Raw genomic sequence first — 27,883 nt, 5'->3', positions numbered from 1 at the left:
TGGTGGTCACCCAAGATGCCGTCCGACCGAATTTTGCACTTTTCTACTTGATAATATGCATTTATAATAAAAAAAAATACCACCATTATTCGATTTTCGACCCACTCTACAGTTTGACAACTGATGTAAAAGCTCATAGCTTAAAAGCACAACTTTTTTCATTGTAATGCAGGTTCTTACTAAAACAACTCTGTTACAGCACCCATAGAAGAGCTTCTGCGAGTATATGAGAGCTCTAACCATGTAGTTTCACCCCTGTGGAACAAAATTGAAATGCATAACAATGCATCAGCAGTTAATTGCGAAAATTGTGGAATAAAACGCAAAGCTTCAATGATTCTCCAGCCAGTTGTAATTTAAAATCGTGTGCTGTTTCTCCAAGTAGGTAGTCGCAAACCTCAAACAATTTTTTTATCTGTTTAATTCCAAAATGGCAAAAGACGCATTGGATCTATTAAATTTTAAGAATGAAGTCTTCAAGTCATATCTCTTTTGGTCAAGTGTTTTGTTGCTTAAAATGTTACTCATGTCACTATTGACAGGCTTACAACGTTTTCGGACACAGGTAAGTGCGCAGGTTAAAAATTTTGAAAACTTTGCAATTTAGATCTTAAATATCTGGAATTTAGGTCTTAAATATTTGCATGCTGTTTTTAATTGTGATCTCCAAATTTATTTAAATTTGGATTGAATAAAAACAATGCAACCAAAGTCCAAAGTGCATGTCAACCAACGAAATCCACTCAGTAGCCCATAGAACATTCCACATTCGAATTACAATAATTTATTGCGAAAAGTTGCTATACCGGATTTTTCAACATACGTAAACTTTTAAGTCCACTAACCGTCTAGTTGAAATATAATTGAAAATTATTAAACTGCCACCAATCAATAGTTTATTCCAATGACTCTAATTACATTGCTGTAAACAAAAACGCTTTTGAAAAGGTTATCACTTACCCCTTTGTCACTTTACGAATATGTATCTCAAAGAAAATTCTGGCCGGCAAATTGTGTTGATTTTTTCAGCAAAGACAGTGTTGCCGCCAACTATTATTTAAACAAAACCCTATACGAGTTATATTAGCCCCTCCTAATTTCGTCTTAAACAGGGCTGCGGAGTCGGAAATTTTCACAGATGGTAGAGATTGGGCCCCCGGTAAAAATAGGGTACTAAATTTTTTGATATCCCTCCCCCATACCCAAATTTTAAAAAACGACAGATCTGGGAGATGCTTGCACCGATTTAAGCGAAATTTTGTATGCCATCTTGTGGTACCCCAAAAACACGAAATCGTGCAAATATCTGGTCCAGGGTAGATTTACCAGGTCTAAAGCCGCATTGATAGGGACCAATTACCTAATTGATATTATGTTTTAATCTTTCACACAGTACGCTCGAGTATCTTGTATGCTATGGGGAGACTCTGTAGTTGGCACATTCCGTCTTATCTCCTTTCTTGTGTACGGGACATAGTATGGTCTTTAATAGTTTAACTGTCTTGTTGTTCTTCAGTCGGGTCACTGCTATTGGACCTAAAGCTAAACATTCTATACCATCATCAGGGATTGGTTCTGCGGTATCTTCTTCGCCGCCAACGTCGGACACTAGCAGTTGGGTAAAAAGTTCATTCCATATTCTTAGCATGCTATCTGTGTCAGCTACCAGATTTCTTTATTTGTTTCTTCAGGAGAATGTGCCTGCGCCAAAGCCATCGGTTTGATTTTTAATTCTTTGGTAGAATTTCCGGACTTCATCTGAGACCCCATAAAATATAAATATTCTTGATCGTCATGTCATTTTAAGTCGATCTAGCCATGTCCGTCCGTCCGTCTGTCTGTCGAAAGCACGCAAACTTTCGAAGGAGTAAAGCTAGCTGCTTGAAATTTTGCACAAATACTTCTTATTAGTGTAGGTCGGTTGAGATTGTAAATGGGCCAAATCGGTTCATGTTTTGATATAGCTGCCATATAAACCGATCTTGGATCTTGACTTCTTGAGCCAATAGAGCGCAATTCTCATCCGATTAGGCTGAAATTTAGCATGAGGTGCTTTGTTATGACTTCCAATAACTGTGCTTAGTATGGCGCAAATCGGTACATAACCTGTGATACCTGCCATAAAAAACGGTCTGGGATCTTGACTTCTTGAGCCTCTAGAGGACGTAATTCTCATCTGATTTGGCAGAAACTTTGTACAACGGCTTCTCTCATGACCTTCACCATACGTGTCTAATATGGTCTGAATCGATCAATAGCTTGATACAGCTACCATATAAACCTATCTCCCGATTTTGCTTCTTGAGCGCCTACAAGGCGCAATTCTTATCTGAATGAACTGAAATATTACACAATGACTTCTACAATGTTCAGCATTCATTTATGGTCCGAATCGGGCTATAACTTGATATAGCTCCAATAGCACAACAGTTCTTATTCAATAGAACTCAACAAAAGCGATCCATGGTGGAGGGTATATAAGATTCGGCCCGGCCGATCTTAGCACGCTCTTACTTGTTCTTTCTGCGCAATAGCTGTTTCTCCTCTCTCCTTTTGTTCCGATACCTCTCCTTCATCTGACGCGTAGCTACAGATTGCAGGGTTGCTCTACATGCCGCATTATTGGCTTCAGTAGCATCTCGTCACTTTTGGTCGTACCATGGGTTTCTTGAGGAGGCTTCCGGTACTAAAGTACGGATTTCGCGGCATTTTCCTCGGAGTGGGCAATGGTTTGCCACTGCGCCATTATATCGTCGGACAAGAAGTACTTTCATCAAGCAGTTGGGTCGGTCGAGTGGAGTATGCCGCTGCCATTTATTGTGTTTGCAGCTTTTCAATGTCCAGCTTCCGTGCAGTGTCAGATCGTACTTTCCTCGTCATGTTCAAACGGGTGCAAACCTTTGCTGCAGCAAGATAATGATCCGAATCAATATTCGCTCCACGGAATATTTTGTGAATATTTTTATGTTGAAATGTGGTGCTACTGACTACCATGTTTATTGCCGCGGCGAAATTTATAAGCCTCAACCCATTACCGGACATTATCTTGTGGAGGCTAAACTTTCCGACTTTTGGACCAAAGATGTCTTCCTTCCCTATCTTTGCATTAAAATCTTCCAGAAGGATTTTAATATAATGGCGAGGTAGCGGTCATTTTCTCTCTCTAGGCGCTCGTAGAAAATATCCTTGGTCTGCTCGTCCTTGTCTTCCGCCGGGCCATGGGCACAAATAAGTATGTTCTCTTATTTTCGACAGACCCACCTTTATGGTGTTTTTACTAACAAATTTCTTTGAGTGTACTTATTGATTTGTTTTATCTTAAAGGCGGATCTTTAAAAAGAAACTTGATTGTCCTGGTAAATGAATTTGTTATAATTTGAACTATTTAAGAAACCGGTCCCTGAACCCATAATACGCAGATTACCGCAATATACAGTGAAGCCTCGCTATACTAACTGCCTTTCAATGGAAAATCATCCAAAAACTTTGCTTTGAATCTTCATTGTAAAGCACACGCTCTCTTTTTGTTTTTGTTGTTAAATAATAGATAAAAAAATACTATAACAAAAAATCTGAGATTATATATGTGGGGGTTACATAGGAACACCTCTCTACAAAAGATAAATGTAGTTCGATCGAATGTTGGGAGGTTTCACTCTGTTGAACTTGGCCATCTATTTATTCAACACTAGACAAGATTATATAATTATGCCATAAACCACTGCTTTGGTACAAGGTATTATAACTTAGGAAGTTTGTTTATCCAGAAGGAAGAGAGCTACCATCATAATAAGTATGCGGGTCTACTCAGAATTACTTTTTTAGTCGATCTATATCGTCCACCTTTCTGTATATCGGTGTGTCTGTATTTTTTCTATCCAAGTCCACATCACATTTTCCATTAGAACATCTTTAAGTTTTATATAGACTTGTTTTGGCCTAGACGCAAGGCATATTGAAATTGTGAGAAATCGGTTTCGTTTTACATGGACGAATACTACAACAATTTAAATTTTTCAACCAATCTTAACGAATTTTTGTGTATAATATTTTTTTAATTGGTTAAATCTGCAGTTTTTGTCTTCTGCAAATGGGGCAGCTAATATGACTGCTTTCTTAGCAAATCTTCTTCCTCTGCTATTTTGTATTGTTTCAATACAATTGCGCTGTTTTCAGCAGACTTTCTGCTGTTATTGCAAACATTTTGCTGTTTTTTTTTTCCTAAAAAATTTCTCTGTCTGTATGTACATACTATTAAAATATGCCTCCTTATAAATTGAGCAGCAGATATTTTCTGCAAACAACAGAAATTTCAGCTGTCGGCCTGCTTTTCTAAAATTGCCAACATTTTCCTACACTCATAGAAATTTGTTTTTCAAAATAGCAAAAAAAAGTTGGTTAAAACAACAGTTTTTGTCTGCTGAAAATAGTAGAGCAAACATGGTTGTTGTTTTAGCAAACATAAAGCCGTAATTTGAGCAAAAAAAAATCCGTCTGCCATTTTAACTAACAAAATCTGATGTTCATTACAAAAAATGCTAAAATATTAAACACGTATTAGTGCTGAAGAGACGAAAAAATTGTTGCTACTATAGCAAACAAATTATTCTGTATTAAGAGCAGAGATTGAAATTCATACAAGGATTGCTTCATTTACCCAACATTACCGATTTTTTCGCGGCTTGCTGTATACCTGTCTATTTACTGCCGCTTCTAAATTACAAAGTTGGTGCATCCAGCGAAATTTCCAAGTAAAAATAGCAAATGTTTTTGTTTTTGCTAAAGCAGCAAATATATTCCGCTGTATTCAATGCTAAAAATTTGTGGAAGCCTAATTTGTTTATTCTTATAGACTCAAAACGGAAGAACAGTGACCTGTAATGACGGACACGATGACTGAGACGTCTTTTCTAGCCACTGAAAGAAAAGCGGTAGACCTCTTCAATTCTAGATTGAGCCACATAGATTCGGACTGCTCACAGCCCCCCCTTTGTGACCATCTATCATTCGTTGCCCAGCAGATTTTTGAGCCTGCTCACAGCCCCCTCTTTGTGACCGTCTATCATTCGTTGCCCTTCGGACCTGGTCCTAAAAACTAAATTACATATCGCTAGAAGCATTCCCACAGATTCCAGTATCCCTGGAATATGTAGGGTAGTTCCTAGTCTCTCAAGCTCGTCTGCTTAATAACTCCCTGGGACATCTCTGTAGCCCGGCACCTAGAACAGGTGAATTTTTAACTGTTCAGCCATCTCTTTAAGAGATCTGCGACATTCGGGGACGGTTTTTGTGTTCAGAAATACATTCTCCAGGGATTTAATGGCTGCCTGGCTGTCTGAGAAGACATTAATGCCAATCGTCGTAATGACATTATATCTTAGCCATTCCACCACTTCCTAATTTCAAGGATCTCCGCTTGATACACACTGCAGTGGTCGAGTAACCTTTTCGATATGATCTATATCTTTAGAGTACAACCCAAAGCCCACCTGGTCGTTTAGTTTGGAACCATCCGTATAGAAATCTATGTAACTTCTATTACCAGGGATATTGTAGTTCCAATCGGTTCTATCAGGAATAGTGGAACAGGCCTGACAACTACAGTATATACCCATTGCATGACATGGGTTCTAAATCCAAGAGTTGCCTTTGCCCTTGCCCTTTCCAAAAAGTTTTATTTGAAGTTTAATTTCCTGTTCAGCGAAGCACCAGGGTATTTTCCGCAGTCTGTAAATGGAACATTCTCTCCTCCCAAGGACACAGGTGCCACTGTAGCAATTGCACCTAGACCACTTCGCCGTTGCACGACGTGCTTCCTGAAAGATGTCTCTTAGAGCGCTGGGAAACTTTTCCTTAACCGCAATTGCCACGTCAGCAGCATACGCGTCCACTTGTACACGCTTTTCTTCCAGAGACAATAATTTATTGTTAATGGTTATATTTCAAAGTAGAGGAGACAGTACACCTCCTTGAGGAGATCCTCTGCTGACCCATCTTTTTAGATCCACAGATCCCAAGACTACCGTAATGCATCTTTTAGTAAGTAAGTTATTAATAAAATTTCTTACGGTAGATTTAATGGCTGGAAACTCCAACTCCTTTATGATTGACGTCGGTTTTTCATTATTAAGGCACCTTCAATGTCAAGAACTGCTACCATTGTATATTCATTGACAGCGAGAGAACCTTCTATGTAGCCGACTAGGTCGTGAAGAGCTGTTTCAGTGGATTTGCTTTTACTATATACATGCTGCTGCCGCGAGTGGCGATCTCAAGGTATCTTTGACCTATGAAATGTTTCTATTAACCCCTCAAGAGTCTTCAGCATAAAGGATGACATACTAATAGGACGAAAATCTTTCGCCTTCGTGTTGTAGGGTTTTCCTGCTTTCGGAATGAAAATGACTTTTGTGTCCCTCCATCCCACAGGTATATATGACATTCTGATAGAAGCAGAGTATATCTCCCTTAGCCAGGGAACCAGTCTATCAGACACAGCTTGTAATTCAACCGGTGATACATCATCAGGGCCTGGCGACTCAAAGGAGTCGAAACCTTTTATCGCCCAAAGGATTTTCGGCTCAGACACAATTTCCCTAATAGCATCCGACGAATGCATACCAGTGACAGCCTCTTCTGGCGCCACGTTGTCCATTGGAGAATATCCCGGGAAATGTGTATCAACGAGTAGTGCTAGTGTTTCTTCAGTAGACATTGTCCATCCATTCTCTGACTTCTGAATATACCCCACCGTAATAGGTCTCGAGGACAAAATCTTCCTTAGTCTAGAGTCCTCAGATGTATCCTCCACGGAGCTGCAGAATTCTACCCAGGATTTGTTCTGAGCCTTCTCAGCACCCCCTTATATTTTCGTAGCTCAGACTCAGACATAGGAGCACCCAATCGTTTGGTGCTCTTATGTCTTTCGCTCTGTTGAATAGTTTTCTGCAGTACTTCTTTAGACCAACCAGATTCTGGGGTCCGATTCGGACCATAATTGAACTAAATGTCGGAGACCATAGCAAAAATGGTTGTAAAATTTCAGCCAAATCGAATAAAAATTACGCAGGGGCTCAAGAAGTAAAAAAGGGAGATCGGTTTGTATGGGAGTTGTATCATAGTATAGATTTATTCAGACCATAATTGACACGTATATTGAAGGTCATAAGAGAAGTCATTGTACAAAATTTCAGCCGAATCGGATAAAAACTCCGACCTCTAGAGGCTCAAGAATTTAAGATCCCAGATCGGTTTATATGGCAGCTATATCAGATTATGGACCAATTTGGCACAGTTGTTGGAAGTCAAAACAAAAGACTTCTTGCAAAATTTCGGCCAAATCGGATAGGAATTGCGCCTTCTAGAGGCTGAAGCAAGACCCCAGATCAGTTTATATTACAGCTATATCATATTTGCAATGCTGGCAACATTTGTGAGGTACTATGCCATGTTAAACTTCTTTCCAAAGAGGTGTCGAACTGCGGCACGCTGTTCGGACCCGGCTATAAAAAGGAGGCCCCTTATCATTGAGATTAAACTTGAATCGGACTGCTTTCATTGATATGTGAGAACTTTGCCCCTTTTCCTTAGAAGAATGTGTTCATGGGCAAAATTTGCAATTTAGTTCTTATTAGTGTAGGTCGGTTGGCACTGTAAATGGGCCATGTTTTGATATAGCTGCCATATAAACCGATCTTGGGTCTTTTATCCGATTTGGCTGAAATTTTGCAAAAAGTGTTTTGTTATGGCTTTCTTCTGTGCTAAGTATGGTCTAAATCAGCCGATGTCCTGATATAGCTGTCATGAAAACCGATCTCCTGAATTGACTTCTTAAGTTCTAGACGGGGCAATTCTTATGCATATGTTGTTTTGTTATGACATCCAACAACTGTGCCAAGTAAAATCGGTTTATAACCTGATTTGCTGCCATATAAACCGATCTCCCAATTTGACTTTCTGAGCCTCTTGAGGGCGCAATTATAGTTCAATTTTTCTGAAAATTTCAAGGTGATATTTTTCTTTGACTTGTACGGCATGGGAAGTACGGTCCATATCGATCAATAACTCCATAGAGCTCATATATATTTGAAAAAGTAAAGTAAGAACTTGACAAATGCGATCCATGGTGAAGGGTATATAAGATTCGACCAAAATAATGTGGATGCTAAAACATATGATGGGAGGGTTACCCATATGTGTTTTTATTGCAAAACACCTCTTTTTTGGGGACGTCTGCAATAAGGGAAACAATCCTTTTTTAACTTTGCACAGTGAACGATCTTAAAACCTACCTTTACAAATAACAACTCTTTTGAAAATGTGACTCCTAAGCCAATTGTAGTGTCTGTAAGGCAGCGATGTTCATCCCCTTACGGCAGCGTTGATGCAAGTCACACATATTCTTACGCTCTTTGTTTCAGTCGTTGTTGAGACAGCAACGAATGTTGTTTTTTGTAGAAACAGATACATACCGTTTCTGCTTTTATATAACAATTTTCATTCGTGTAATCTAAAATTTGTTATATATTCGCCTTTTTTACCAACCTCATGTCATGATTCAATGGTATATAGAAATTCAACGTTAAAACTATCAAAACATTTAATCACTTTTTTTAAAAAGTAATTTTAATTAGTTTAATTATTCAAATTTAAGGCAATATTTTTTTTGTGTATAAAATCAGCTGACGTGAACCATAAATTTGGATTTAATGAGCAGTGTTAACATTAGGTCTGTTGGCGTAGTTTTCCAGTAAAAATTTGCAGGAGAGTAAGAATAGCCTTTCCACTTTAGGTTCTCATTTCTTGTAGAACCAGTCTGATTTAGCTGATGTGAACATTCGCAAGTTGTTGGTTTTTTTAAAACGATCTGGATGGTTCTTCTGTTCCTGTGGTATCACAATGGGCGAAAACCTCTGAGTCTGATGTCAGACTGCCAATTAAACCTAACCTAACATAAGAATAACTTTTAATATATTTTGCTATTTATTTGAACTAAACTGCTGGATTCCATAAAACAGCTGTTCGATGCTGCAAATTTCTGCTGGGAAAAAATAAATTAGGAGTATAAATTTTAAAGTTCTCAATTACCAAACGTTTAAAATTTAACTTGCTCTCACGGCCTCTCCCGCTCTCTTCTGCTGGCCAATAAAAGGTCTGTTCGCGTACTTTTCCAGTAAAAAATTGCAGGAGAGTAAGAACCATTTTACTCTCTTTAAAAAATTTGCAAGCAAAAGTACGCGAACGGCTTGTAGTAAAAATTTGCAGAACAACAGCTGATTTTTATTTTGGTTGGGTTTTTTATTTGCTTGCTTACAAAAAGGATTTTTTTTAGATAAAAAATGCTGGCGATACTTGTGAGTTATTTTCCTTAGATAAACGTCAATTTATTGGCCCGAAAGTGACAAGGCTAGAAGGGGATCCATTCGTAATGTCCGTGATCTCCGTGTCGCTGGACAGCCATCACAATTTATAGTGCACGAAGCTACGAATGTCATCCGTAGCGCCAAGTCGCGCTGCTGAAGAATCTGGATCTGTCTACAGTCGAGAACCTTACAACTGTCCTCATCCTGTTTGAATACTATTATAGTACTCGATATTTGGAAGATGGGCAGTGTGATCCCGCTACTGAAACCTGGAAAGGACACGAGCAAGTGGAAATCGTACAGACCGATCTATCTTCTTTCATTAGTAGCCAAGACGCATCAGGGACTACTCCTTCCAATCCTCCCGTTGGACAATTTCTATTCCCAGAGCATCAGCATCCATTTCGAAGGCTGTATAGAACTACAACTGCTTTACATGCCATCACCGTACACAAAAGTAGAAATAACGTTCTCAAGTCCACCTAATGCTTCTGAATATTGTGGCTAGACAAATTGCTGCGACCACTTAGGGAGAGAAAGCTTAGGGAGCTTTCTGTTTGGAAAGCTTAGGGAGCTTTCTGTTTGGAAAGCTTAGGGAGCTTTCTGTTTGGTCGTGTGGCGGCTACGGACACAGTGTTATCATTATATGTATCCGTTTACAATTGGCAGACTAATTTGACTAAACCATGGCAGCATTTTCCCTCCTTAACAAATTCAAAGGAACGGTGTTGGTTTCATCGTACCTCACTGATGAGGATGATTCCGATCATTGCTCTTTTTTTGCTGTCTGAAAGGACACAGTGTTTTAATTTTTCAAGATTTTCCTAATAATTCCGCATATTTTGCATTTACTTTCTAATGTAGAACAACCGACTTGAGGTAAAATTACTACTTCATTTGGCGAGTTTTCTGTATCTGAACACTAGCTGCTGCCATGAGTCTTCATTAAATGTAAATAAAAAGGAAACAAATTAATAATAACCAATAAACAATATTTTTATATATTTTACTTACCTCCGCCTTTTTGGATCCATTATGGTTAGCTTTTATATTTTCATGTAACGGTTGCATTTCATAAAACAGTTGACCTTTACAAACCAGCTGTTTAAAGTTGCAAATTTCTGCTGGCAAAAAAAGTCCCAGTAGAAATTTGCAGGTTCTCTATTTTCGAACTGTCAAAATTTGCTCTCTCTCGCGCTTTCTTCTGGTGGCAAATAGAGTACGCGAACGACTTCCAAAAAAAATTTGTGCAAATTTGCACAAATTTTTGAGTTCTCTAACATAGCTAATGTATGCGAACGACTTCCAGTAACAATTTTGCACAAATTTTTGAGTACACGAACACACTTATTGTATTAAATGTTGTCATTATCGGATCATATATACTTCTTTCACACTACGTTGCTTTCAAATCAACAATAATGTAGCGTATGAAGAGATCGACTCTGGCCGACCCGCACTCTTGCCCATATGTGGCTCTCTATGCCATTAAGAGAGAAACGCGCTCTCAGCACGCACCAGCTCATCAACATACTTGTTGATGATCTGGTAATGCCGGCACAGAGATAGGAAAGCTTACTACGAAATTTAAACAAAAATAACCAAATGTGAAAGTGAGGAACAGCAAAAAAACTCAGACATCGACTCAGTTCAATACAAAGTGTCGGAGGCGATAGTTCAACACCAGCCAAACACTGGGATTAAACGAAGGAAAGACATTAAAATGGCCGTAACAGATTTATTAACATTCGATAATGCTGTCTTCAAAGCATATACCTTCTGGAGTGGAGTTCTGTTGCTCAAATTGCTGGCAATGTCTGTGTTGACAGCCTTACATCGTTTCAAGACCAGGGTAAGTTCTCTGACCAAAGGTTATAGCCACAAGAGATAAAGAAAATATGTTTTCAAACCACTTTGTGTTTATTTGATGAAAAAATGCCGTTCTTTGACTAGTTTATCAATCGTTAGATTTGTTGTTTTGAAATGGAAAATAGGAGAAAGTTCTTTTAAATTCTATATCATTTGAAATGATGTGTTTTTGTTTAGTAATTGAAATTTTTGAATAAAAACACAATACAGAATCCACTTTTTCCAAAATAAAAAAATTTGTTCTACAAGATGAAGCAAAGTTTTACTATCCTCTCCTTTTTTATGCCTGTACTTTGTTAATGAAAAACAAAATCACACCATGTTTTAAAATACAAAAAAACTGTTTATTCATCGTTATAGTCGAAAAGCTAGATTTTGAAAATTATTACTACCATGGTACAATACCACATATGTATGCGTTACGTTCTAATGCTTGGATTCTCGATATCTGTTATTTGTTGGTAATCTCTTGATAACGTGTTCAAAGCCTGGGAGAACATATCCCCGTTCTCCATTGCGACATGAACTTAGTGGAGAGCTTTTAAAATTAAACACAAATGAGGATAAGCAAACAACCGTGCGTTGCCGACTATATATACCACCCCACACCACTCGGTGAACTCTTTGATATTTAGAACTTTACAAATCTGAACCGATGGAATTGGAATTGAATTTTCCAGAGGCATTCAGAAAAAAAAATAATCCGTAACAGATTACTTGAAGCTTTTAGTTACTATATAGAGCTTTTGGCGCTATGTCCAGTCTTTGGACAAAAAACTCAACCTGTGTGGTCAGACAGCCATGTCTGTCTAAGTCGAATCAGAAAAAAAAACATAGACCTACATAATGGTAGGTCTATCTGTACTCTGTCTTAGCGTTGCGAACAAATGCACTGTGACATCAAGTAATGGTGTAGGGTAGAAAGAGCAGTTCTCTTGCTCGACTGTACTACTACATACATATGTACATACCCTAATATAGAATAATGTAGAAACATTTGGATAAAGTGAGTGCAAAACAGATATTTACTTTAATATGAGTTTTTAGTGGAATTAGTTTTTGCCAATTTATTTGTTTACACTTTTAAACAAATAAAAACAAAAAAAGGAAATCGTGACTCGCAAAAAATTTGAGTTTTGCATCTACCAAAGACTTTTAAACAAATCGCCCATATTGATGCGTGTTGGGACTTCATTTCAACAATTTACTATTCATGTGCGATCGCTTGAGTGATTGCTGTTTGCCGGACTGAGCAACGCCCAATTCAATAGCAGATTATGCACTAAGAAAGAGAGACATTACCTTTAGCTAAGCACTCTGAAAGAGTATTTTTCTTTTGACGGCTTAACTCAATTTTTTGCTTCTTTACAGAGAAGAAGGAAAAAACTTATACCCTAAACCACCACTTTGGTACAGGTTATTATAAATTTGTGCATTTGTTTGCAACGTTAAGAAGGAGAAGAGCTAGACCCATTTTTAAGTAAACCGATCGGCTTAGAATCACTTCCTGATTCGATTTAGCTTTGTCCGTCTGTCCGCTGTCCATCTATGGTATAAATCACATTTGTTATCCGATTGTCATGAAATTTTGCACAAGTCTCTTTTTTTGGCCCAAGGACGAACGCTGTTGATTTAAAAAAAAAAAATCGAATCAGATTTAGATATAGCTCCCAAATATATCTTTCATCCGATATGGCCTTTCAAGGCTGTAGTAGCCACATTTTTTATCCGATCTTTACAAAATTTTGCATGAGCTGTTTCATTTTCGTCCCAATACGTGTGCAAAATTTAATTAAAATTGGTTCAGATTTAGATATAGCTCCCATACATATCTTTCATCCGATATGGCCTTTCAAGGCTGTAGGAGCCACAATTTTTGGCTGATCTTTACAGAATCTAATTCGATATGTTGTATTTGACGTCCCAATACGTGTGCAAGATTTAATTAAAATTGTTTCGGATTTATTGTAGATATGGCTCCCATATATATCTTTCATCCGATATTGTCTTTTAAGGCTATAGACGCTACAATTTTGGTGCGATATTTATACAATTTAGGGTGAAGTGTTTTATTTGAAGTCCTAGTGTGCTAAATTTCATCAAGCTCGGTCCAGATTTAGATATAGCTCCCATTTACACCTTTCATCCGATATGAGGCTATCGTAGCCACAATTAAGGTCCTATCACAGGTTATAAGGTTCTATCCAATATTTCAATAGGGGTGCAAAATTAAAGAATGATTTCAACATAGGTTCCATGTATTGAAAGTAGTACGCAGGCTCGGTGCTGTAGGGTATTATATAGTCGGCATCGCCCGACTTTTGCTTTTCCTTACTGCCCTTTGACAATATTTAAAATTGACTTTGTTTTTTGAACTTTACGATACTTTCAATCAAATTTTCAATCATTCGAAAATGTTCCAAAGAAGTCTTGGAATATTTTCTATTTTTGTCTTTAGTAAAATATTTACTAAAATTTTGTATTTCGAAAAAACTTGATCGAAAGTTTTTCTTTTATTAAATATTAATTTCAATTTTGATTTCAGATGTTTTTCTTTAATTATGTTTTTAAAGAAAACTTCATAAAAATTATTGGGCTTGATCACAAAAATATTTTATTGTCGGCCTAAAATCTACTAACTATTGGGTTGCCCAAAAAGTAATTGCGGATTTTTCATATAGTCGGCGTTGACAAATTTTTTCACAGCTTGTGAATCTGTACTTGGATTCTTTCTTCTGTCAGTTATCAGCTGTTACTTTTAGCTTGCTTTAGAAAAAAAGTGTAAAAAAAGTATATTTGATTAAAGTTCATTCTAAGTTTATTAAAAATGCATTTACTTTCTTTTAAAAAAATCCGCAATTACTTTTTGGGCAACCCAATATTACACACTTTTTGCTTAATAAACTGATTTTAAAATTTAGTATTCACAAACACATAATAACAGTCAAATAACTATTGAACGGTTTTCGATTTTTTTATGTTTTATTGGGCAATTCCGGTTAATCGACAATGACAAATTGTTAATAAAAATTGAAAAGAAATAATTTTTTTAATTATTGGGGCTGGTTTTTAGATTTTTGTAAAACCGCTGTGGATATATATCTAAGCCATTTATAGGTTTTCCGTGCTCTCACGAAGTCATGAAGAGGCAATGTATACAATGAATCGCTTAATCGTAGTCCTATTTATGACATAAGTGGGTCCACAATATGTCGCCCACGCCCTTTAACTTGGACTGCCTTGAAAGGCTTCATATTCAACAAGTTAATTGATAGCAGTCCTCTGACTCTTACAATCAAGACGTCTACCCTTCCCCTTTACACCGCCATGGTTTGTAAGATGTCATGTCAGCATATGACGCTGATCGCCTGTGTTCGAATCCTGACGAAAACACACGACACACCGTTTGGACCCTGCTATAAAAAAGAGCTACCTTCTCATTAAGCTTAAAAAAAACTTGAATCGGACAACACTCATTAATATGTGAGAAGTTTGCCCCTATTCCCTAATAGAATGTTCATGGACAAATTTCTGTGTCTAAATGACGCATTCGTGCAATGGTCGGCAATATGAAGCAGAACTCGTTTTCTGGTTTCTCAATATAGGGGCCTAGACCAGTTCTTTCTTCTGGCTTTGATTTGTCCGCGTAGCATGAACTTTTAGATTTGCGGCAATAGAAGAAGTTTTTCGCACTTGACTACAACTGTTGTTGAAGTGACGATCGTCGTCGTAATAACTCGTTTTGTCATTTTGAGCAACAAAGGCACTCTGTAAGAGCCGGTGTCAGCCGACCTCTCAATGAGAATCTCCACTCGGTACCGCTGATCGTCCGCGACTGCAGTTATAATTCACACAAATCGAACTTCAGAGTTCCAACCCGTGTGGTGGTCATAGTCTTCCCGTGTCAGGCTGATTTAATTGGTTCTTATCACATCGCCTATGATAAACTGACGCAGTGGCAAACCATTTCCCAGCCCAACCTCCCCAAAAAACCCATGGTGGAAATGCTGTAGCCCCGAATTCGGCGAACAGAGCAACCCTCAGCAATCAATAGCAACGCGTCCGATGAAGGAGAGGTATCGGGAGAAAAGGATAAAGAAGAAACGTCTAGTCCACAGAAAGAAAAAGAAAATGGAAATTGAAATATACACGATTCAGAATGACGTCCGGAGGGAGTCCGGCTTTGGTGCAGGCACATAGTCCTGCAGAGACAAAGAGCGAAAGTTGGTAACTGATACAGATACAGATAGTGCGCTTGGGATATGGAAAGAGAATTTTCTACATCTGAAAGTATCCGACGATGGCGCCGAAGAGGATGCCGCAGAACCAATCCCTAATGATGGCATAAAATGTTTACCTTCTAGTCAGAATGAGGTTCCAGCAACAGTGACTCGACTGAAGAACAACAAGGCAACAAGTTGAGAATTTGTTATCCCTTCTAAATTAATACGACTGAAGGATTACGCTTGCTGATACACGTACCATAGTAAAAATAGGAAAGAATCTCTCTGAACCATTCAATACCAAACCAAGCTTCAGGCAGGGAAACAGGCTTTCATCGGATCTCCTTAATATCCTGGAAAAGATTATACGAGATCCAGATGTGAATAGATATGGCACACTACTCACAAGAAAACACATGCTAATCGCCTATACCGATGACATCGATATCATGGGTCAGTCATCGGAAGTAGTAACTTCAGATTTTGAAAGAATCGAAAGAGAATCAGAGAAAGTGGGTCTGAGGGTAAATGGAGATAAGACAAACGTCTTGTACACCCAAGCTGATAAAGAAAAGGGTGTAAGTTGGGAACGACAACCTTGAGATAGTCAGCCAATTTATCTACCTCGCACCGCCTTAACCGAAACGAATCCAGTTTTGAAATAAATCGAAGAATGATATTGGCAAACAGATGCTATTTTGGATTGAGATAGACGCAGATTACACTATACAAGACACTGATACTACCACTACCCCTTTGAAAACGATCACTGGGAAATGCAAACCGAGAAGACCGAAATTCTGATAGAAAGATAAAGTGGTGAAATATATCTCGAAGCTTGGTGTCAGAGATTGAAGAAGGAGCGCCGTACATTGAGGCGCTTGGAAAGCTACTCTTAAGTTCAGCTGATGGGATAAATGTTGTCATAGCCTATTAAAGAAAAAAAGAAGAAATGTGATTATATTTTAAACGTTTTAGGTGTTTATTGTGAATATGAGATAGTTTTTTGCGGGTTTTTGATACCACTTCGTCTATTGCAATTTCAAAATTTAAACCCCACTTAATCATGCCAAACTGTACTTAAATAAAAGTATATAAAAGAACCTAAGCCAGTAATCGGCTTGTTGTGTGCTCTAAATACTAAAAAGCAACCTCGAAAAAGAAAGAATTTAAGTCTAAAATTCCGTGCTACTTACAAAATTCCCAATTTTTCATAAAGGAGCTCGTAGTCCTACCTCCCTTCAGTAGTGGCCTCGTCTTCGGACAATCCGGATCTACCCATAGTGTTTTCGTCATCTTACCGTTCGTAGCCCACGCCCTTAACTCGAACAGCGTCTATTCGAAAGGCTTCAGATAAACCAAGTTTTGTTGACGGCAGTCCTCTGGCCTTCACTGCCAAATCGCCTGCTTTTTTATTCCCTTACTCCGCTATGGCCCTGCACCCAAACGACGTGGATCGTGCCATCCTCAGAGAAGGTGTTAATCTCCTTCTTACACTCCAGGAGAGTTGGTGAACTTGTCGTCCGGATTGTTATCGCCCTGATGACCAGTTCACTGTCCGCAAAGATGTTCATACTCGATGTCCTCGCGTTAACACCACCCATTTCGTGATCGCCCGGATTTCCGCCTGCAGGACCGTATTATGGTCAGCATTCTAAAACAGAGCCAAGCTCTAGGCCAGCCTTGATTATGTATAAAATTCTTGAGGATATTTCTAATGACCTTAGAAAGTTGAAAAAAATTATCAATGTAAAGGATAACCTAAATGGCCTCGAACGCATCATAAAAACACAAAGTGTGGTGAAAACTTTTTTTCTCATTTAAGGAACAAACATAATTTTGTAAACTTTTTTACAGACCTTTGCCAATCCTGAGGATTGTATGTCCAAAAAAGATAAAGTCACCTATGACAATCCCTACGTTGAACGTGTTCGCAGGTAAGTCTTGACATTCTCCAATATAAAATTAACCTATTAATTAATTTTACCACAATTTTTTTATGCAGAGCTCATCTCAATGATTTGGAAAACATTTTGCCCTTCTTCGTCACTGGTTTCTTCTATGTCTTAACTAATCCCTCTGCTTTCTTGGCCATTAATTTATTCCGTCTTGTTGCTGCTGCTCGTATTCTTCACACCCTCGTTTATGCTGTTTTTATTATCCCTCAACCTGCTCGTGCTTTATCCTTCTTTGCAGCGTACTTGGCCACAGCCTATATGGCTTTCCAAGTGGTTATATTTGCTTTATAGGATAGTTTGTCATAGTATGAAGTGAATACTTATTTTTTAAAGTACTTTTTGTAATACATATTGGTTGTTGAAAAAGCATGACAATTTTTTGTAAAAATAATAAACGGAAAATAATATTTTTTCAATTTTAATGATACACATACAAGTATTCAACAAAATTCCGCATAGTGGCCCAAAAAAGTTATTATTATTATTTATTATTAAGAAAAAATTATTAAAGTTTGCTAAACTGATATTGTAGGCCATAATTCAGTGTGTGAAAGTGTCTGTCTTTGGTATGCAGTATACGTAATTGTCCCGTTTTTTTTTTTTTGGAGCACAACTTTGATGGTCTGACCAAATATCTGAGGCAATTTCGTACACATACTTTAATTATTAGCTCACTTCAACTGCAACAATTTGCCGTATAAACCGATCTCCTGATTTGACTTCTTCAGACCCTAAGGCGCAATTATTATTAACTGACGGAAATTTTGCACAACGACATCTCCTATAACATCCAACATCTTAACTTAGTATGGACTAAATCGATCGATAGCTCCCATACAAACCTTTCTCTCGATTTGACTTCTTGGGGATCTACAGGAAGCAATTCTTCTCCAATTCATGTTGCTAGACCTCACATTATCCTTTCTTAATAACTGCATTTAAATTAACCATATAAAAATTTCACTAGTGCAACCCTTATTTGAAATTATTGATCACAAGTAAAACTGGGCAGACAAACAGATAAAACGGGCTTAGTTCGGCCCTATGTCAGAGCCGCCTGGCTGTCCATGTATATCGTGACAGTCTGGTTGGGCCGCCGCTCCCGCATCAACATCGTCCCTAGTGCCTTCAGGATTGGGAAGACCTGCGCTAAAAAGACGCTACACTAGTCCAAAAGTCCATAAGATTCCCTGATTCCCAGGAATTCAATGAAGACCCTTGCTCCAGTGAAGGCTTCAAAAATGCTACAATTGTACATTCCTTGACAGCGAGAGAACCCTCTATGTAGGGCTGTTTCCGTAGCCTTGCCCTTACTATATGCATGTTGTTTCCGAGACAGGCGATATCCAGGGACCTTTGGACCCCTAAAATATGTTTCTATCAACCTCTCAAGAGTCTTCAGCATAAAGGATGACGGACTAATAGGGCGAAAATCTTTCGCCTTCGTGTGGTAGGGTTTTCCTGCTTTTTGAATGAAAACGTCCTTTGTGTCCCTCCATCCCACTGGTATATAGGACCTGTTGATACAAGCAAAGTATATCTCCCTAAGCCAAGGAGCCAGTCTATCGGGCACAGCTCGTAATTCAACCGGTAATACATTATCAGAGCAACGCGAAACTCTTTATGGCCCAAAGGATCTTCGGCTTAGACACAATTTCCCCGATAACCTGCCATGAATGCATATCAGTGACAACCTCTCCTAGAGCCACGTTGTTCGTTGGAGAGTTTCCCGGGAAATGTGTATCAACAAGTATTCTATTGTTTCCTCACTAGACATTGTCCATACATTCTCTGACTTCTGAATATATCCCACCGTAATAGGTCTCGAGGACAGAATCTTCCTTAGTCTAGAGGCCTCAGATGTATCCTCCACGGAGATGCAGAATTCCACCCAGGCTTTGTTCTGAGCCTTTCTCAGCTCGCTCATGTTCCTAGCTCAACCTTTTAGACGTCCAAATCGTGTGGTGCCCTTGTGGCCTGCGCCCTGTTGAAGTGTTTACTCCAGCTCTTCCTTACACAAACCAGTACTCAATCCCATGGCAGCCGGTTGTACGTACCGGATTGACCCGATGGAATCCTTCATCGGCAAGGGCTGCCGCCTCGGTGTACAACACACTGCTACAACAACAACAAACCAGTACTGGGGTCCACCACTTTTGCTTGGCTCTAGGACATGATGACACAAACGAGGCATTCAGGGCCTACGCGATTCGCTTGACCATTATGTCTATATCCTCCGCAGTTTCCACTTCCTGTTCTGGTTTAGAAGAGATAGTCGTGCAGAATGTGTGCGGAAATCTATGCCAATCCGCCTTTCTTCTGATTAGCCGATGGACCACTTCTGCAGTATTTTCTCCAAGACTGACACTAATATAACGATTATCAGAGAAGCTGTGGTCATCCAAAACTCCCAGTAGCATATTCTTCCGCATATAAATCGGTACAAAGGTTACATCTAGTAGCTCCTGTCTGTTCCTGGTATTAAAGGTCAGTTTTTTCCCTTTACTATTAATCGCCAAATTGCAACTTAAATATAATATATTCGATAAGCAGCTAACCCGTTTCGTTGATACCCGAACTTCCCCATACCTTTATCATTACTTCCTACAATGAGGCTCTTTTTCCCTGGAGAACCGGCTTCAACCAACAGCTTAAGGCTTGAAGGCGGCATCTCCGAATCATGTGCCATATGTAAGGAAGCCAGCCAGTAATGAGACTTATTAATTTCAAGGCTGGCTACCACTGAATATTCAGTGCTTAGCGGCGGAAGAAGAAAACATTTAGGCTACTTTTTGCAAGAACACAGGCTCTTTTTGCAAGAACACAGGAACCATTCCTCCACATACCCATGGTTCCTGGACAAGAACCTCACGCCATTTGAAGGACATTTAGTGCCGCCGAAGTAGCCTTACAATAGTGGAGATTTATCTACAGTAACCGCACCATAGTCAAGATTCAGAACTTCCACCACTGTTGCGTTAGTCTCGTCTTTTGAGACCGCCAGAAGTTAATCCTCATAAGATTCGTACGATCTTGTGTGATGAGTTTCGTCACGTATCCAGGGACAGTTGAGAAAGCAGTGGAACAACTCTCCCTCAGGACAGTGGACACTTGCGGTGTGGACAATTCCTCCTTAGAAGCTTATCGAAGTACCTGTTGAGTTCCGTTGACCCTTGTCGACATCTACCATCACCAAACTGTCCTTTGCGACATTAGCAAAGGTCCCTGAACCCATATAACTATTGTTCGCCTTAGTTCTTTTGGGCATGGGATGCCCTTCAGGTGACCGCAGCCTTTTGGTGGACTGCGGCGCCCTTTCCGAATCTAGACGTGTAGCCTTTGGGGTAGTCCGTTCAGCAAAATTACGCTTCCAACTAAGGAAGCCTCTCTCCTCATAGGTGAGAGTTTTAGGGTCATTCGTGCCAAGCCTATCAATAAACCTGAGAGCGATTCTCCTCTTATTATTCCAACCTCTTAAAGAGCGTATTGGTTCGCCAGAGGAGGCCGATGGCGTAGGCAAATTATAGGCATGCGAAGATAAAATAGATTCGGTCTTGTCCTTAAGATTCGAACCAGGTGTGTTAGTTAATAGCCCTTGCTGGCCAGTCGTCTGTCGACTAGTGGATCCTGGCGCAGCCGCTCCAACCGTCGAAGTCTCAGTAGCAGACAACATGCTACGGCCTGATACCACCACCGCAGCTGTTGGGTCTTTGGAGTCGATTCTAAGCCTACTCCTGGGCTCTCGATCTGCCGCTCCATTGGAAACAGACGCAGATCATCAACCGTCTTTTGGATAACACTATCGTAGCTATTCTTGAGTGACTTCAATTCTTTCCCGAAAATAACTACCTATTACGAGTTAAGAATATTCTTATGGAGCGAAATAACAAAAACGTCCGTTCCACCCAACGGTTGAAACAAGAATCTGATAAAGATATCTTCACGAAATTGTAAAATGGTTATAGTTGAGGTTTTATACAAACTGTGTGCAGAATTTGTGGACCCGCATAACTTTTGACTGTAGAGACGGATGTTGTAATATGATTATTTTAATTATTGTTAATTTTGTAAGCTATGTAAATCAGTGTTCACAAATTACTAAACAAGATGTTATCATGTCCGCCTATGACGCTGAATGCCTGGGTTCGATTCCTAGCAGAACATCAGAAAAAATCACATCTGTGGATTTGTAACTCGCATAACTTTTGACGGAAGAATCGGACCTCTGCGAAAATGTCCAACAAAAATTGTTAGTCGAATTCATTGGATACTATAAAAGATATTGCACACACAATATCATGTTTCTTCCCACTGTGCCCCCCGGCATTAGCCTTCAACTCCATCCTATCGAGTTGTGACACGCACAAGACAAGTGATTCCTTAGTCAACTTTTGACCAAAGTTGGATCCAAGATTTTCACTCTGCTCCTAAATAGCTTTCATTGGAATCCAATTTTATCTCAATCTGCCTACATGTCCGTTTGGGTATTTTTTTTGACTGCAAACCACTCCAGACACTTAATTCTGAATATTAATATTAGATTCATACATGAGCCTATCATTATATAGATACGTTCAAATATTTGCTATATCTATAAACAGTATTTGGGACATAATCAGAATACAAGCCTTACTCGTTTTGAATATACATACATACATATGCATCGTGCTTTCGACTGACTAACGGATAGACAAACGGACGAATATTTTATAGAGTATCAGCCGAGTACGAGAATATCCCCATACATAGGTGGTATAACAAATTTAATGTAATTTTTGCCTATTTCTTTTACATATTTTTCATTTGATTTACAAATATCTGACTAAATTTCCCTTTTTACAGACTTTTGCCAATCCTGAAGACTGTTTATTGTCTAAAAAGGATAAAGTCGCCTATGACAATCCCCATATTGAACGTGTTCGCAGGTAACTGACTTGAGTTCTTGATCGCTTATATCCTTCGAATGCATTTAAACTCCATTTTTGTATGCAGAGCTCATCTAAATGATCTGGAAAACATTTTGCCCTTCTTCATTGCTGGACTGTTCTATGTTCTAACAGATCCCTCGGCCTTCTTGGCCATCAACCTATTCCGACTTGTTGCCGCTGCTCGCATCCTTCACACTATTGTTTATGCCGTTGTTGTTATACCTCAACCTGCACGTTTTTTAGCCTACGGTGCGGCCTATCTCCCCACAATCTACATGGCTTCCCAAGTGGTTATATTTGTTTTCTAGGACATATATATAGATTGTTATAAGAAAGAAGAGTATGTACTTATTTTTTTAAAGATTATTATGGAACACTAACAAGTATAAAAAATTGGATATTTTGTTAAAAGAAAATTTTTGATATTAGAAATACATATCTACTACAGAAAACAAAATCAAATATTTTTTATTATTTCAACAAGATATAGTCCAGTCTATTGTTTTACCAGATTTCTCACAGATGAGGACCGCGCCCACTAGGGGACTGGATAAACATACAGATTAAGCTTAAGGCAGTCACTGCGGCAAGGTCACGAACTGTCTTGGAGTGTAAGAAGGAGATTAACGCCTTCTTTGAGGATGGCACGATCCGTATCGTTTGGGTGCCGGGCCACAGTGGAGCAAGAGGAAATAAAAGAAAAAACATACAATAGTTAAACCGAAGCCTTTCGGGGCGATACAATCCAAGAAAAGGGGTTGGGCAACGAACGCTCATATAATTCTTTGAAACGTTCGGTAGGACGACGAAAATCCTATGAGGAAATCCGGATTGTGAAAAGACGATGCTATTACTGAAAGCTAGTAAGAAGGAGAGATCAGTATAGCTTTCGGTATCATAATGGGACACATAGGACTGCGAGATCACTTATGCAAGATGGGTGTGGTAAGTGATAGCAAATGTAGGGCATAAGGAGAAGATGATGCGATGTTGTAGCATTTGCTATATCATAGCCCGGTTTTCGCGGCTAACAGACACTGGCACTTAGGTGGTACAATACCAGACCAACTTAGGGGTGTAGTATGGCAAACAATTAAGAATTTTGTACTCTGAAATAATAGTTGGCCCAAAATGTTTCCTTATTCGTAGGATTTAAGCAGTAAAAACGAGCCAAAGAACCAAAACTTATAAATAAAGATGCTTACCTAAAATTCAATTTCCTATTTAATAATGGACATGACCATCCGTTTCAAATTTTGATAGCTGATTTATTCTTATTTTACTTCTTAGATGATTGTCTAATTATTTATTTATTTTTTTTATTGAAAATTTCCCACCAAAGGAATGTTTCCTTAAAAAGTTGCAAAATTGACCATACTTAAATTAAGTTTTGCTAATCTTTGAAATTAGGACAAACATTTTTTCAGTGTAGATTAGGTTTGGATAGGTTTAAGTGGCAGTCTGCCATCAGACACACTTAGACGTTTTCGTCCATTGTGATACCACAGGAACAGAAGAAGGAAGATGACGTTTCAATAATAAATTGAAAATCAGTGTATATGAAGGTTATGAGTTCATAAAACTTTCTGGATCGCCAAGAATGGCGGCTAAACTAACAACTGTTTTTGGATCCCTCTGAAGTATATTCAGAATATATTTTCTTAATTGATATATTGAATAAGATTTGAGTCAGGCAAATTTTGTACCGATAACTTGTTTATCTTTTTATTACAGACCTTTGCCAATCCTGAAGATTGTATATTGACTAAAAAGGACAAAATTGCTTATGACAATCCCCATATCGAACGTGTCCGAAGGTAAGAAACCATACTCTGCAAGAACTGATAATTTTTAATTAAATGCTATTTTATTTTATACAGGGCTCATCGCAATGACATGGAGAATATTTTGCCATTCTTTACCGCTGGATTCTTCTATGTTCTAACGAATCCCTCTGCCTTATTGGCTATCAACTTGTTCCGTCTTGTAGGCGTTGCTCGTATTATTCACACAATCGTTTATGCTGTTGTTGTTGTCCCTCAGCCTGCTCGTGGTATATCCTTTTTTGCAGCCTTCATTCCCACGGTTTATATGGCTTTGCAAGTGGCTATATTTGCATTGTAGAATAGTTTGTTTTTGAAATACTACACAAAGTATTTTTGTTGTAATTAAGTGGCAATTGTGTTGTGTTGTTTGTTGTAGTTAAGTGCATATTTCAAATAAAAACCAAATACTGTATTAAATTAAGGGTACAGAAGGAACATAACAATGAATGCTATAATGTGTTTGGACATGTATGCACATAGTTCTCAATCCTTTTTCATTCTGCACTCGTCGATAGTTAATGCATTTTCCCAATTCGAATGGCTAGACCGACTCAAAATGCCATAACGGTCAAGAATTAATCTTATTAATGTAATACTAGCCGAACTCTCTTATATCTTTTTAGAATGGTGCTCCTGTAGCCTATGCCCCCTATGACGCTGAACGCTGGCATTCGAATCCTGGTGAGAACATCGGACAAAATATAATGCAGTAGTTATCACCTCTTAATCCTGGCGACACTAGCGAGGTACCATGCTATGCATGGTCGTGTACAAAATTCTCCCCAAAGAAGTGTCGCTTTGCGGCACGCCGTATTATTCCGATTGCTTAAATCGGAAAGCACTCATTGATGGTGAGAAGTTTGCCCCTGCTCGGTTTCTGGGAAAATTTTCATTCTTCTCCCAAATGCTTTCATTTGACTCCTATATGTCCGTATTGGTAAATATTTCCGGTTTAAGGGTTATTTCGGGGATATGGTGGCCACCCAGACACTTAGCCCTTAAAGTCAATATAAAATTCGTGTCCTACTTTCAATTACTTCTTATATGTGCGCCATAGTGGCATGATCGGTAAATAAGTTCTGTTTGAGGGTGGGTGAACCCTTGGGTCTTTGTCCCGAAAATGAGTAAAAATTTCCCGAAAATCAATAAATTTCCACCCCAAATAGCTTTTATATAATTGGGAGGTACTTTAGGAAGGGGCGGCTCCATAAACTCATAACTCTATAATTGGATATCAGATTCGTTTCAAGCACCTTTTGTTTGATCTCTATATTATCGTGATTTATATATATATATATATATATATATATATATATATATATATATATATATCCATTTGGTGGGTTTTTGGTTGGCAACCGAGGCACCCGACCCCAACAATAGAAACCATGTCTTGTTTTTGGTGACTGTGAGAGTACAAAAAAATTTCGAACGAATCACAATATCGATCTCTGAGATCTGGTGTTTTTGAAAATTAGAGTAATGAAAAATGTTTTTAGGGCAAGGATGGCACCTCAGATATTCCGACTCAAATATGGATATCAAATTCGTGCTCCACTCCCAAATCCCTTTAATTTGAGACCCCATATGAACCTTTTGGAGGGTATTTTGGGGCCGGGGCGAACACCGGCACTTTGCCCATAGTCATGGCCCATACTGCCATGGTCCGAAATTCAGTTCAGTTTGCTTTAGGGTGCTGTAGGGCGTACCCCCAAACACTTGGCTTCAAAACTGGATATCAAATAAGTTGTCTACTCTTAAATACCTTTCATGGGTACTTAGACTCAAATGTTAATACCATATTCGTATTCTACTCTCCAATACCTTTCATTTTTTTTGGTGGTGTTTTTGGGGTAACGGAAGAGGGAGGGTCCGCCACCTGCCGATATCAGCAAATGATCGTCCAATAAGTCTATTTTAGGAGGTTTTGAGGTTGGGACGACCCCCAGTTACTTGCACCCAATTTTAAATAGGAAATTCGTAGTCTACTCCTGAATACCTATCATTTGTGTCCAATATTGTTTCGATCGTCTAGTTTGGAACCATCTCTGTCTCTGTAGCTTCTATTACCAGGGATATCGTAGTTCCAATGGGCTCTAACAGGAATAGTGGTACAGTACTTTTTATCAAAAAGCGGCTTAGGCAATGTGTATTCCACACTGCCTGAAACATCGGACATTTCATCAGAGATAACACAGTGTCCGTAGCCGCCACACCACGCCAAAGAGGAAGCCCCCTAAGCCTCACAATTTGTCCAGCCACAATGTCTAGAGGCAGTAGGAGCTGAGCTTTAACTCCAGTACATCAGAAGGTGTCATCCTCTGGGCGGCTGTGATGGACAAACAAGCCATCTTCGGGATCCGGTTGACTATTGAACAGTAGGTGGACTTTTGAACATCCACCAGACCACAACTCCATTTTGCATTATAGGTCTGACAAACGCAGCATATACCCAGTGCATGACACACTCCCAACTTTTGTCAAACGGCCCTCTTGCAGGTAGATAGGGCAAGAGTTGCCTTTCTTTCTTGTTTGCATATGCAAGCCTGCCGTAATGCATCTTTCAGCCAGTAATTTACGGTTGTGTTGATGCCTAAAAACTCCAGCTCTTCATGATTGACATCGGTTTTACATTATTGAAATCACCTTCAATGTCAAGAAAGTTTGCATAAAGTTTTAAATTTTAAACTGTCCGATTAATATGTGAAAATATGGCTACATCATCCAATGTTGCATTGCGGACTCGCTTTGGCAGATGTGTTAGTAACATACCAATAAGCAACTGTTAGAATATTAACAGGTTTGTCTCTCACACACTACTTATGGATTCTAGTGTATGTTGCAAAATTCGCAATAAATTTTACACCATTTCCAGCAAAAGTCAATAGAACTTATTTGATCATTTTTATAGTGTTTTCGACCACAAAAAAAAATTTTGCATCTCCCAGATACTTTAATTTTGTAAAAATAAATGCTTAAAAATATCCATTGGTATTTCATTTATTCTAAAAATAATGTTTGATGTTTATTCTAAAAAAAAATCTGATAATATTAGAGGCAATAAGGAAAGACACGTGTATCGTCGTTTTAAAAGTAGGAAAGCAGCCTAACAAGATGTAAAAGTTCCACCTTTTGTACACTATTTGTAAATATTCAGCTTACAATTAGTCGCAATCCTTTCATTTAAAGTATAGGGTAAATGTACCAGTAGTCGGCGGTTTAACCTTCCGAAGGTTGAGTCATCCGTTACCGTTGCCGAAGCAAGGTCCACAGGGATATGGAATATTGTATGAAAACTCATTTTAGTTTTTAAATTTTTTAGACATCAATGAAAAAGGTCCCCATCACCGCCGGAGGGTTAAGGAATTTGCTTTTTTTTCAATCCATCCTCCTTCCGGGTAGAAATGTTCAATTGAATTAAAATTTATTTTTTACAATTTAAAATTTTATTTTTTTAAGTGATTTTTTACCAGTAGTCGGCAACATTTTCCAATGTTCGTCATGACATGTTCCTAAAGTCGGCCTATAGTATTTTGGTATAGAAAATATTAATTATTAAAGAAAATTACTGATGCATTTATTTCAAAACAGGATTTATTTTATTAACTCACATACTTAATGTGAAAAAAGAAAGAAAAGCAAAAAATAAAAAGCCAAAAATTAGATACCCACAACCATAGGCATATTTCTTATCTGGAGATCGGTATTTACAAAAGC

General features: G+C 38.6%; 2 protein-coding genes across 3 annotated transcripts; both read left to right on the top strand.

Moving 5' to 3' along the window:
• The first annotated feature begins 277 nt into the window (after positions 1 to 277).
• Positions 278 to 24,613, top strand: LOC106094514 (microsomal glutathione S-transferase 1-like). Of its 2 annotated transcripts, none has more exons than XM_059366721.1 (3): positions 278 to 565; positions 22,255 to 22,337; positions 22,405 to 22,802. In XM_059366721.1, exons 1-3 carry the CDS (start codon positions 431 to 433, stop codon positions 22,646 to 22,648), a joined length of 462 nt encoding a protein of 153 aa, XP_059222704.1. In that variant the 5' UTR covers positions 278 to 430; the 3' UTR covers positions 22,649 to 22,802. The 2 variants fall into 2 exon arrangements, with proteins under 2 accessions (XP_059222704.1, XP_059222703.1); XM_059366720.1 differs by lacking the exons at positions 22,255 to 22,337; positions 22,405 to 22,802 and adding exons at positions 24,075 to 24,157; positions 24,221 to 24,613 and having other exon boundaries at positions 285 to 565.
• Positions 10,944 to 17,839, top strand: LOC106094517 (microsomal glutathione S-transferase 1). The gene is made up of 3 exons (XM_013261736.2): positions 10,944 to 11,214; positions 17,312 to 17,391; positions 17,460 to 17,839. The coding sequence occupies exons 1-3, from the start codon at positions 11,086 to 11,088 to the stop codon at positions 17,701 to 17,703; spliced, it is 453 nt and encodes a 150-aa protein (XP_013117190.1). The 5' UTR covers positions 10,944 to 11,085; the 3' UTR covers positions 17,704 to 17,839.
• Positions 24,614 to 27,883: the final 3,270 nt, after the last annotated feature.

Source organism: Stomoxys calcitrans, chromosome 4 (genome assembly GCF_963082655.1).
Source record: "Stomoxys calcitrans chromosome 4, idStoCalc2.1, whole genome shotgun sequence".
Lineage (NCBI taxonomy): Eukaryota > Metazoa > Arthropoda > Insecta > Diptera > Muscidae > Stomoxys > Stomoxys calcitrans.
This window is presented reverse-complemented; position numbering and strand designations above follow the sequence as displayed.

Coding starts and splice junctions, on each gene's coding strand:
- LOC106094514 (XM_059366720.1), top strand. CDS start 431: ATGGCAAAAGACGCATTGGATCTATTAAATTTTAAGAATGAAGTCTTC. Junction 566..24,074: donor TACAACGTTTTCGGACACAG/GTAAGTGCGCAG, acceptor TTTTTATTACAG/ACCTTTGCCAATCCTGAAGA. Junction 24,158..24,220: donor CATATCGAACGTGTCCGAAG/GTAAGAAACCAT, acceptor TATTTTATACAG/GGCTCATCGCAATGACATGG.
- LOC106094517 (XM_013261736.2), top strand. CDS start 11,086: ATGGCCGTAACAGATTTATTAACATTCGATAATGCTGTCTTCAAAGCA. Junction 11,215..17,311: donor TACATCGTTTCAAGACCAGG/GTAAGTTCTCTG, acceptor ACTTTTTTACAG/ACCTTTGCCAATCCTGAGGA. Junction 17,392..17,459: donor TACGTTGAACGTGTTCGCAG/GTAAGTCTTGAC, acceptor TTTTTTATGCAG/AGCTCATCTCAATGATTTGG.